Genomic DNA, 12,765 nt, shown 5'->3' with positions numbered 1-12,765 from the left:
CATTTTTACAGTATTAAGGTCAAATTAGACATTATTTTCTATGTATCCTCCCCATTGATGTTTTACTTGGATTTGTTAACATTTCCAATGTAAGTAAAGCATTACTTTTCTAATCAACAAAAAAGCATAGTTTTAAATAGTCATATGTAAGTTGTCCCTGGAAAACAAATACAATAGAGCAATGATATTGTGAGAGAGTAGCCTCACGATGTCACTGGGAAAATGAAATGTAAGTTTCTTATGAAAGCAATTTATTTCTTTCTGATCATTTCAACCAATAATGGAAGCACTGGGTGCAAAACAGGAACCAAACACAAATGAGGAGTAAGAAGTAAACTTAAAACAACAAAGTATTCATTATGTTTAATACATTTCTTTCTTTTTCTTTCTTTCTTTCTTTCTGAAAGGATGATTTACTAATGAGGCAGTTTGTAAACTTGAGGATAATGATTTGATTTCCTTTATTTGAAACGTCCATCCATCCATTATCCAACCCGCTATTTCCTAACCACAGGGTCACGGGGTTCTGCTGGAGCCAATCTCAGCCAACACAGGGCACAAGGCAGGAAACAAACCCCGGGCAGGGAGCCAGTCTACCGCAGTATTTGAAACGTGAGTTAGGTATTTACCTTTCCTTTATAATCAGTTGTGTGTTTCTTTATTTATGATAATGTAAATGATTTGGTGATTATTAATTAATAACGTGCAATTCAAAACTCTCTTTCCTTCTTTAGTTTTATTTTTAATAATTCTTTAGTATTCTTGTTTTTATTTTACTTTCAGTGAAAAGAATAATAGTGTCCTCTTTACCGAACCTCATGCATTAATTTCGATTGTTTTTATTCGCATGTAATAATCTTCATTAATATTGAAAAATTATAAGGAAAGGTAAACTACAGCTTCCGATAATCAATCACATTTATGCATAACACGACAACTTCAAAATTACAAGAAAGAGAAAAAGAAGGCGTTCAAATTTAGGTGTGGTGTTTGAGCATTGTTTATGTTTCGGAAACGCAAAGGCGAGGACAATACAGAAACCTAGTTGGTGCGCGCTCCCGTGTGCCACAGGTTATCTACAGCTCATCACCTGCGTGTTGCGTGTGCGCTTGTTGTCGCAGGACCTGGTAGATCGCGGCACCTTCTGAACTTCTGGCTCCTCTTTAGCGGACATTAGCAGTCGAGAAAACACCACAGACAACACGACAATCGATCGAAGGCATTGTATGCTGTAGGTATGTTCTGGTCTGATATGACAGTGTGGTGTGCGCACTTACTGTTATTTCACGTTGGGGCATTATATTGTACGAGGAGCATTTGACTTTCTTCCATGGCTGATTTTAAAAAAAAAATCCAAAATACGTTTTTTAATGGCACCGACTGACGCTGTTTGAGCTTCTTGTAGTTATTTCTTTGATATTTTGTAAAGTATTTTGAGCTGCATCCTGTGTATAAAAATGTTGCTTTAGAAATGAATGTTCTTATTTTTAAGACTGAGTGTGATGGACCGCCATGCTTACAGCTAACTCTCGATAATAACCGGCAAGATTTTGAAAAAGTAGAAACGGAAACGGATAACAGCCTTTATGTATGATTACTTTGGACTGGGTAAATAGCTCGAGGGCTGCACATGAATAGCACCTTGTTTATCCGTAAAACTTCCCCCTTTTCAGCTGAACGAAAAGGGAAGTACTTGTTTTTGCTGTCCCGTATATAGAAAGAATAGCTAATGAACAGACATGCTCAACGATCATATGAATGTTTCTGTGAATCGATTGATATTTTATATTTTTATACTCGTCTGCATGTATTTACTGTGCTTGACTTGGTGTCACTCGCTTTTTATCGGGCTAAACATTGATTTTTTCGTCTTAACTAACTTAATCTCTGAAGACATGCACGTTCTCCCGAAGCATGATAGCTAAGATATCGCTTACAGGAGTGTATTCACAGACAGACATGTTAATTTGTTGAAGATTAAAAGCTTTCTCTGTAGTAGATTACACTCATGTCCCTTAAAAGGATACCCTTTTGGCAGGTACAGTATTTGGGAACACTTGCACGTGTTATTGCACAAGTTGTACACAAGAGGGCGCAATTTACTTTAGAAGAGAAATAGGACCCATTATGGTGCGCTACCTCCAGTTACTCTACAGAAAAAAGATGGTTCTTAAAGGGAGAATACCCTGTTGTTTTCTTGTTAAGATCTAAGGGAGATAACAGTTTTCCGTGTTCTGATGTTTTTGATTACTTTTAGCAAAATTAAAGCCTCATATAGTATTTTTAGTATCTAATCTTAGATGAGTAGACTGCAAGTCAAAAGGAACAATACTGTGTGAAAAAATAATTCTATAAACATTACATATCATGTGTTTTTAAAAAAGCACAGGCAAAAAATAAAAGCAACCTTTTGTAAAAAGTAGTTTATGTATTTGTGAATAATACAATGTATTTATTAAATGTATAAATATAAAAAGAAATTTCAAAGCCCACTTGTCAGGGTCACAGAGTGTTGGGTGTAAGGCAGGAATCAGCGCTGGACATCACAGGGTACACACATACTGACCTACACTTCCAGTTCAAGAACACTAGTTAACTTAACAGTAATGTCTTTTGTATGTGAGTGGAAAAGTCGACTATTTGTAAGGAAACCAACACAGACAGCGGGAGGATGAGAAAACTCCAAGCCGACACTGCCCAAATTGCGACGTGAACCCAGCCTACTGATGGCTTTGTCACTAATTATTGTGTCACCACACTACCCTTTAAGCGTTTTATATATATATATATATATATATATATATATATATATATATATATATATATATATATATATATATATATATATATATAGTAACACGTTAGTTTCGGTTATCTAATTCCAATGCAATGTACTTAATTAGTAATTAATTCTCCCTCTAGCACAAATCATTGCTATGATGAACTTGCTAGATAATTAGAAAATGTTACTGGTAAGTGCACATTTTTCACCTTAATTTTATGACTCATTTAATGTTTAGATGTAGTTTCAGTGAAACAACAAATCACTCTGTAACAAGAGCTAATGTGAAAAATTACTCATTAGAATATTTTTATTTACCTTTGCTAAATAACATATTTTATCGACAGCTTTAAAAATATAAGTATGCACACTTGTAAACAATACTTTTCGTTAAAGTACACAGTTACTTATTTTTAAATTTCATTAAAGTTTTTAATTATCAGTATATTGTGTGGGAAAACAGAAATTTTTGTGGTAGATTCTTATCATTTATTTTTTAAGAGAAAATGTCAGTTAATTCTATAGATTAGGCATTACCTATAATGCAGCTATTAGTCACATACTGTTATAAGACCTTAACAAAGGCTGTTTTTGTTCTTAATAACGTGTAGTTCAAGGCATCAATGGTCATTGCAGTGTGGCATATTAAAAGCTTGTGATATGCTGGTAAATTACTTGTGAATATGAAAGCTTCATTTGGTCTTGCTAAACATTAAGGATTTAGAAATGTTATCCTGAAATACAGAATGCTATACCTAAGCCACCAAAATGAAATTTTTACTATGACGCACTACACAAAGGTTTGTTTTTTTGTAAGTATTATTAAGGCCCAAAGAAGCCTTTGTACATAATACATATGTGACTAATACTCTAGATGTATACTATAGGTACCTAATCTGAAGGTTTTTGTTGAGCATCATATTAACAGAGTGGTCAGAGCTGCTGGAAATGTGTTTTGAAAGAGTGGATTCAAATTTAGGTCTAGTCACAGTCTGCATGGACTTTGTTTGTTGACAGGGTAGGCTGAGTGTGTATAAATTAATGCATGTTGCAATGGACAGCCATGGTGTTCATGTTTGGTTCCTATTTTGGATTTTCTCCAGCCCGATGTGACCTTAGATTTGTGCTCAGGCAATGAATGTATGGATGAATTTATCTTTACTTATTAATCTAGCATAACTTCTGCACTAAAAATCCATATGAAACCTAATCTGTGTTAATCATAATATCCATCCATCCATTTTCTAACCCGTTGAATCCGAATACAGGGTCACGGGGGTCTGCTGGAGCCAATCCCAGCCAACACAGGGCACAAGGCAGGAACCAATCCTGGGCAGGGTGCCAACCCACCGCAGGACACACACAAACACCCCCCACACACCAAGCACACACTAGGGCCAATTTAGAATCGCCAATCCACCTAACCTGCATGTCTTTGGACTGTGGGAGGAAACGTTAATCATAATAGTATATCAAAAATATTTAGTGATATATTAAGATCAAAAATGGCTGCATTCATTTTCTGACCAAGTGATTTTGCTGATGGGCAACACAGTAGCTAGTGCTGATACCTCAAAGCTCCCAAGTTCCATAGCTTAACCAAGGTTATTTGGTTTTCCAAAAACATCCAAACCAAATGTAGAGTTGATTCATTGGTCAGTGTGTGTTAGCTCAATGAGTTGCCCTCAAGCTGACTGTTCCATGATCTAAAGTTGGCTACTGCCTTACACTCAGTGCTGATGGCATAGGTCCTGGGTCCCAGTCACCCTGTTTTAAAAGTCCTACCTTCAGAAAATGGATGCTTTCAATACTTCCAGCCAATAAGATGTATTATTTATCTATAATTTATGGGAGATGTTCAGCAGATTATGCTACATTATGTGCTTTAAACTTCATGGTCTTTGTTTGTGTGGTTGCTAGGTGTGGAGAGACAACACGCCCTGCTTGGGGTGTCTTTCAAAATCTTTTGAAGAAAATCTTTAAATGCCTTGGGGAAAGTGTTCAACTGAAACTGCCCACTTGTACTACCATAAAATGACACAAGACTTCTCTGCCCAAGGATATTGCTAGAGATGTCCATCAGGTGCTGCTTAGCCTTTTTTACTTTCAGGGCATTTTTTGTTAGGTTTAACTGGTTTCATTCCATTCCATCTTATCTGCAGACAATGTAAATGTGCTTTCATTCAAATGAAAACATAAACAGGGCTTTTGTTTTGTGTAACTGAATGAAAGGTGAAAGCAATCAAAGAAAATATGTATAACACTACAAGGAGAAATTTAGAGTTACTACTTTTCTCTTTTTTTCTCTAAAGAAGATGTTCTGTTTTGGGTTCATACAGGAAGCTTTATCAACCTTATTATATATTTGTTTGAATATATAATGAAGTATAAACATTCTGAACAATTTCTCTCAGTTAAACTTCAATACATGAATTTTAAAATTATAGTGGAATAAGGTAATTCAGTATCTTATGGAAACTCAGTGTGCACAACCAACTGAAAAGTAATTTGTTTAAAGCATCTTGCTTGGGTCCTCTCTGATAATATCATAATAAACATTTTCTGATCTATGAATACTTTGTGAAGGAAGGTGTAATAAAATGCATTTGGGGTCTGTAGCAGTGTGCCATTGTAAAATAGAAAAGTGTGCACTCAGCCTTGAAAGGATGTAGCTAAGCACGGTAATGTGGTGAAGAAGCCCCAGGGTATTGATGGGGGAACTGGCTATGAGAACACATTCACATGCAGGCATGTGTGGTTTGGCCAATCACTTCTTTAACGCTTTATGGCTTGTAATTAAGGTTTCTACATCCATATTAGTTTAAAAAGGAGCCTGAACAGGTATACAAGAAAGAACCAAAGAGAAAAGAGACTGGAGGTTAAAAGTAAAAAGTACATGATGGTCAAGGATCGTTGCTACGGGGTGGAGGCAGCGAGTCAGGAAGTAGCCATGATGGGAGTGATTGGACAGCACTCATGGGGACAAGGCCACTCCTGCTACTGGAATGCTCTGAGAGGATTCCCATTCAAGGATGGTGATGGAAACACAAGCCAAAATAAAGGGTTGACCACACCTGTTAGATGACAACCCCTCTTGCTGAGGAGACTCTAATGGGTATACAGAGGAGAAGTCATTTTCCACATTTAGTACAGAAGCTCAGTCAGTCAGTCATTTTCCAACCCTGAATTTGTTTTAATCTTGGATTTGAACTTTCTTATTGAATTAATATTGATTGTTTTAACCTCCATAGAACGTTGCTTTTTCTTGAGGATTATTTGTTTATTTATTACTAAGACTGCACTGCACTTTAATCTGGGGACTGATTTGTTTGTTTAAAATAAAAAGCACAAGTCACTTTGCACCAGCTCTTACTGTGTGTGTGTGTGTGTGTATTTGTGTGTCCTCATTGCCCAGTCCATTTCAGTTTTATGACTATTGATGTCCCAGATTCAATGGAAGTATGACAGCTGTGGGAAATCTGGGCAGCACTGAAGGCTTATTATTATTTATGTTCATAAGAATTACTTCTAAAATAAATCTTTTTTTTTTCTTTTTGTCTGGCCTCTCCTGTCTCACTGGTATGAGGAAAAAACCTACATGTGGGATTAATAAAGTATCTATCTATCTATCTATCTATCTATCTATCTATCTATCTATCTATCTATCTATCTATCTATCTATGTGATATGCTGTTTGACTGATGTTATGCAAGACATCCAGTTTTTTTAAGTTCTCCCTATATTTTTGGCTCTCAAGACCCAATAAATCCCTATTTTCAGGCCAATTTTGGACATTTTTTTGCATTACATCTTTATGATAAAGAATAAACCAAAAATGCAAAAATGATCAGAAGGACTTGACGTTTTGCATGTCACATCAACTCCATTGACTCCCGAGTTTCAAAAATCTAATGGGATACATTGGGTTAAACTTACTCATTTTCAGAAAATGTACAAAAATTGAGATTGGTAATACTGATATATGAAGTATCATTTTATAATATTAGAGGTTGGTGATAAAAAATATAATAACATTTTTATTTGATTCTTAACCAGAGATCCTAGCCCTCTACTCCCAAATGGTTAAAAATGACACATTTCAGAAATTAGCATTTGGGGTATTGTTTTAGACTATTTCAAGGAGAGTGTTTCAAAGATTTCTGATCTTTTACCAGGGATCTAGACTTCTATTTAACTCTATCAGAGGGTGAAAAACTGCATGTTTCTATTACAACTGAGAGTATTTAAACTTTAACCATTTAAAGTGAAGTACAAATTTGAACATTTCAAATATCTGATACAACTGTTCTTGTTTATTTTTTACTTCTACTTTATGAAGTAAGTCATAACATTTCTTAAAAATACCCCAAATAAGACAGCTTATGCTAATTAAGACTTGTAGGAATTCAGTAGTCCAAATGAGAAATGATAGCTGCATCACAAAGAAAAACAATCACATATATTGAGCGAGGATCTGAGTCTGTAAAAGTTTGCCCCACAAGTGTTTGTGTGTGTACAAGCATATTCTTTGATGCACTGGTACCCACATCAGGGATGAGAAAAACTCCATCCTACCCATGACAGTACATTTTCTTTTGGGGTTTTGAGAATCCTTCTATATAAAAGCGGTCAGGATTGTCCTTCCGTCTTGTAAGTGCTACGCAGGCGCCGAGTTTCACACACGCCTCGTCCATTTTGCAATGCACGATGGGATTTGTAGTTTTGTTTTTCCAGGTAAAAGATGATTTTCTACTTCAGGCTATGCAATATCTTCTTCTTCTTTCTTACTATATAAAAGCGGTCGGGATTGTCCTTCCGTCCCGTGAGTGGAAAGCTTAGCGGTATTCCGCTTATCACAGACTTACTACTTGCAGCTTGTGGTACAAAGCGACATGATGTGAGCAGAGTTCTGGTGCTCCCATCGCTCACTTGCTTTTGTGCGCGATGCGCTAGAAAAATAGACAAAATTACTGTATGTCTCTGGAAATAATTAATGTTGATGGAGTACAAATGCCTCACCGTGTAGTAAATATCAGGGAGGTTCAAAAGGGTGACCTCAATATAGAAAAAAAGTTTAAATTTCATCACAAAAATAACAGAAACTACGAGTATTAAAGTAATACCGCTCAAATGCAATATAACCAAATGAATGAGTTTGTATAAAATATCAAATTGATCTACATATCGAATTGCCTTAAGAAGTGGTCAACTTAAAAGTTGGTCGCCTTAAAAGGTGGGTCAGCCTAGTGTAATATTATCTACCGTATATATTCGTGTATAAGTTGGGTCTTTAAACACGAAAAATTGATTATAAAATCAGACCCCGACTTATACGCCCATTCAAAAATGCGACACTTATTTATTATTATTTTTTTTTTACATCTTCTTTCCTCCTCCAATCTCACATCAGTTTCTCAGACACAACGAACTTTGTTGCAACAGCGCAGTTATCAATTTCTTTTGCAACTTTAACAACTATTAATTTAAAACCAGCTTCATATTTTCTTCTGATCGAACGTTCCATCGTAGATAAGGGATGCTCTTACGATAAAGGTGCATGAGGGTGAGAGATACAAAAAACACAAATCAGTGCAAACATTGCTTCGAAATAGTTCAGGTATTACCTTGTGGTCATGTAGGCAAAATGGAGAGAGAGAGAGAGGTTAGGAGCATGTACTGACGCAGCGCATTGCTGCACTCTCATAGAAACAAAAGGCAATGTGCTCCATGGTTACTCTTTCAGGTGGGCGTTAGCATATCATAATCTCTTGGAGCAATAATGTGAGTTTTCCACATTCGATTTATACGACCGACATTATAAAATGCCAGAAACTATACAGTAAAATTAAGTCCCCACTTATCCACTGGTGAACTTATCCGCAAGTATATACAGTATTATTACTAGAAATATATATTTTTTCCGTGCATATTTTAGTTTTATGAAAATATTTTTCTACTAGTTATTCTTTTATTATGTATTATGCACTGAGTTATATTTTAGTAAAATTTAGGAAAGGAAGGTATGAAATTTACATTTTACTTTTAAATAGATAGATAGATAAATACTATATTAATCCCAAGGGGAAATTCACATACTCCAGCAGCAGCAGACTGATGATTAAAAAAAAAAATAGCCATAGTGGAATGGCTGATATTTTGACTGAGAAGGAGAGTAGTCAGTTACCCAGTCAGAAGGCCACTATTTGAAGGACAGTGCAGAGTGATGCCTATTATGGGAACAAAAAAAGTAATAGTAGTGGTATCATCACATGTATGCAGTGAATTTCTTAAGCTAAACATTGTGCAACTCACTTAAGAAACAACTGAATAGGTATTATTCTAGTCTCATGGTGTGACATAAAATATACCAAAAAGCAAAAAAAAAGTAGGTTTGATCCTTTCATCTTATAATGGCAGCATTGGGTGCAAAACAGGAACCAAATATGATGGGGGGCAAGACACAAACTTTATTATATCTAAAAAGTATCTATCATTCTAGCTATATTTCTAACTTTTTCATTTGTTTATTTGTAATTGGGGATGAAGTGAAAATACTTTAAACTATATATCAACAGATATTCACTGAATCAGTAATCACATATCTGTATTTTGCAGGATTGTATTGGTCATAACAATGATGAGACGGGGGGTTGCTACAAACACAGTTTTGAAAGGACTTCCAGTTATCTGTTTGTGGATCGGTAAGAAAAGAGACCATTTAAAAAATTGTATAGTACAACAAAGTATTTATTGTGCTTAACCAAATTCTTTCTTTGTTTCTTTGTTTGTTTCTTTCTTTCTTTCTTTCTTCCTTTAAAAACTTAAAACTGCACTCATAAATAAAGTTCTTAATAAAACTTATTTTCAGATTGGCAATTATCTTTCCATTCTTTTTCTGAACTTTGTGAAACCTACTGCATCAGACAGCATTTGTTAGTCTTGGCAAGAGCAGAACCAGCTCAGCGCCAGTCACACAAGGAGTTCCTCAGGGCTCTATCCTCGGCCTCCTTCTCTTCTGTATTTATATGCTTCCCCTTGGCCATATTATTCGTAGCTATGGACTGGCTTATCATTTTATGCAGACGATACTCAACTCTATTTCAATGTTAAAAGTGGAACTTCATCAGAGCTTTCTCAGTTCACAACCTGCCTTAGTGAATTTAAACCCTGGATGGAGCAGAACTCTTTAAAATTAAATTGCAACAAAACTGAACTCCTGCAAATTGGGACTAAAGTGCAGCTTAATAAAATGAGCTCTTTCCCAGTCCATCTTGGCGGTGATTTCATCAAACCTGCCTCTACTGCAAAGAATCTTGGTGTCATTTTTGATTCCTCCCTCTCTTATTCTGCCCACATAAATCACATTAAGAAACTTTCTTATTTCACCTCCGTAACATATCCCGTGTTCGCTCCTTCCTCTCCTTTTTTAATGCTGAGAAACTTGTCCATGCTTTTATCACATCCCGCATCGATTATTGTAATTCCCTACTGGCAGGTGCCTCTTTCAATCTTATATCACAGCGCCAGCTTATTCAAAAATCGGCAGCAAGAGTCCTTACTCGAACCAGCAGCAGCGAGCACATAACTCCCATCCTGCTCCGCCTTCACTGGCTCCCTGTGTCGTACAGAATCAAATATAAAATTCTACTAATAACCTACAAAGCCTTAAACGACCTTGCGCCAAACTACATCAGTGACCTTCTCCATCACTATGTTCCTATCCGCCCTGTTGTACCCCACAGTAATCTACACTCCATGGGTGACAGGGCCTTCAGCTCTATAGTGCCCAGACTCTGGAATGATCTACTGAAATTAATCAGGTCAGCTGACTCCATGAATTCTTTTAAAAAAACAACTCAAAATTCATCTGTTCAGGAAGGCTTTTAGCTCTGCTTGACTTTATTACCCTTCCCTCAGTTTACCTCTATGTCAAGTTGTTCATGTAACCTGTATGTGTGTGTGCTAAACCATCAATTATGTTGTCTGTTAGGCTTTTTCTCTGAATTTACTGTCTTAATATCCTTTATTTATTTATTTATCTGGTTTGTACAATGCTATATACTGTATACCCTGCCGTTCTGTCTTAAATTCTGTGAAATGCCTTGAGCATGGGAAAGGCGCTTTATAAATAAAATATAATATTATTATTATTATTATTAGGATATAGCAGGTTGGATAATGGATGGATGGATTATTAGGCAGCGTAATCTTTTGAACTGTACCATATATGATGTGAGATTAACATTAATAGCCATTTTACTATGACATATGACATTTCCAAGCAATTTTGTGTCTTTGAGAGTCAATAAAATGTGAGTGTATCCATAGCTAAGTAATTTTTACAGTTTTTACTTTGATGTTTCTTCCATGAGTAGCTTCTGATTTTTGACTCTTGTAAATTTTCTTGAATTGTGCAAATAATAGTGTCTGGACTATATCTTGGCAACTCTAAATATTTGTGCTAATTCAGTTTAACCTCTTCTGAAACAGATCTTTTTTTTTTTTGCTGACTTACCTAAAGTATATATTTTTTTACTCCTCAGTGCATTGAATTTCTCATTTTTTTTTTTTTAACCTAAACAAATTCTGTTCCTTAGAGAACTGTAACCCATCTCCATCTACAGAATCAATGCTAAAGTAAGGAGCAGATCTCTGCCTGTGTTCTTACCCATACTAGATGCACTAATAAGGAAGTGTACACTTCTTTAGACTCTTCTGAAACTGTACCAAATCATCATGTATACTATTATTGTCACACCATCCGGTTTTGCCACATGTTTAAGGTCTATGATTCATAAACAAGTCTGGCAAGCAAAGACCTCAGATTCGAACAGGGTGTGTAGGGGTGGAAATTACTAACAGTTTCAGGGATGTGTGTGAATGTATGCTGTTTATTAAAATCAAGATTTATGCTGTAAATTTATAGCAAAGGAGATGGTCTAAAAGTCATGTGGGCAAATCTATATACAAATGTGGAAGAAGGTGTGGCTGGGTGAATCGTTTAAAGAGCACATGCAATGTAAAATCTGTCTGACTTTGTAGTTTCTTTACTCTGACATCATTACACAAAACTGTGCTTTAAATTGCTTCAACAACATGCACTTTTCTTATGCTTAAATTTAAAGATTCTTGAATTTTCAGTTTAGAGTCCTTGATGTTTACTTACTTTATTTAATTTTGTTTTTGAAGTTCACATTTCAGGATAATTTTCATTCACTCTTAATACTTGAACCTTACAAGTACCCAAAGTATCAGTTCTGTGTTAGTTAGTTGAATTGCATAAAGTATGGCACCCATGTAACATTTATGCTTCATTTTTTTTCTTCTCTTTTTTTTTTTCTTTCTCTTTTTTTCATCCACTTAAAAAAATAGTTCATTTGTATAGATGTATGTATGGTTTTTAGCCTCCTAAATTAAAATTTTATAATAGGCCAAATAATTAATATTGGTTGTGTTATTAAGTTCTTATATGCATTTTATTACACTTATAGCAGTGCCTCATTGTTTTCTTTCTTCTTTGTGATGTTTGTTTTCCCCCAATTTCCTCCCCTTGTCTTTTTGATATTTGGTTGCATTTTTTATTTTTCCTGGGGCCTTTGCTCCCAGTTGTGTTTTGTGCATATATTGGCAGGGCATTATAGAGAACATTTAAGATACCTGCCTGCCATTATGTCTTCACATTGGCGTTCACTTGCTTAGACGTCTGTGCTTTTCAGGTTTATTTTGCCATGTTCTTTCAGTAAAATTTCTCTTTCATATTTTTAATTGTATTTTTTTAAATTATATTTGTCTTTTCCGACTATTGGGTTTCTGTTCTTGAATTGACTGTTTGTTATAATTAATTCTTTTCTCATTTGTTTCAGTATTTGTTTTACTTTCTTAACTACATCAGTTAGTTTCTTGATTTATGTCTTTATTCTATTTAGTCTGTTTTGATTAAGCAGATTATAATTTATTTATTTTTTTATTATTGATTTTTTTAA

At 35.2% G+C, this 12,765-nt stretch overlaps 1 protein-coding gene across 4 annotated transcripts in view; it reads left to right on the top strand.

Annotated features, from left to right (window-relative positions):
• The first annotated feature begins 550 nt into the window (after positions 1 to 550).
• LOC120539522 (coxsackievirus and adenovirus receptor homolog) overlaps positions 551 to 12,765 on the top strand; it is a 43,303-nt gene continuing 31,088 nt past the window's right edge. The window contains exons 1-2 of one of the 4 annotated variants that reach the window (XM_039769663.1): positions 551 to 612; positions 9,398 to 9,483. In XM_039769663.1, the coding sequence (XP_039625597.1) occupies positions 9,417 to 9,483 (67 nt within the window). In that variant the 5' untranslated portion in view covers positions 551 to 612; positions 9,398 to 9,416. Of the gene's footprint in view, positions 613 to 1,043; positions 1,236 to 9,397; positions 9,484 to 12,765 lie in introns of those variants that run through there. The other 3 variants (XM_039769661.1, XM_039769662.1, XM_039769664.1) reach the window with 3 other exon arrangements.

The sequence above is a fragment of the Polypterus senegalus genome, chromosome 11, assembly GCF_016835505.1.
Source record: "Polypterus senegalus isolate Bchr_013 chromosome 11, ASM1683550v1, whole genome shotgun sequence".
Lineage (NCBI taxonomy): Eukaryota > Metazoa > Chordata > Cladistia > Polypteriformes > Polypteridae > Polypterus > Polypterus senegalus.
Note: the sequence above shows the minus strand (reverse complement) of the source record. Positions and strands in the feature narration are given on the sequence as shown.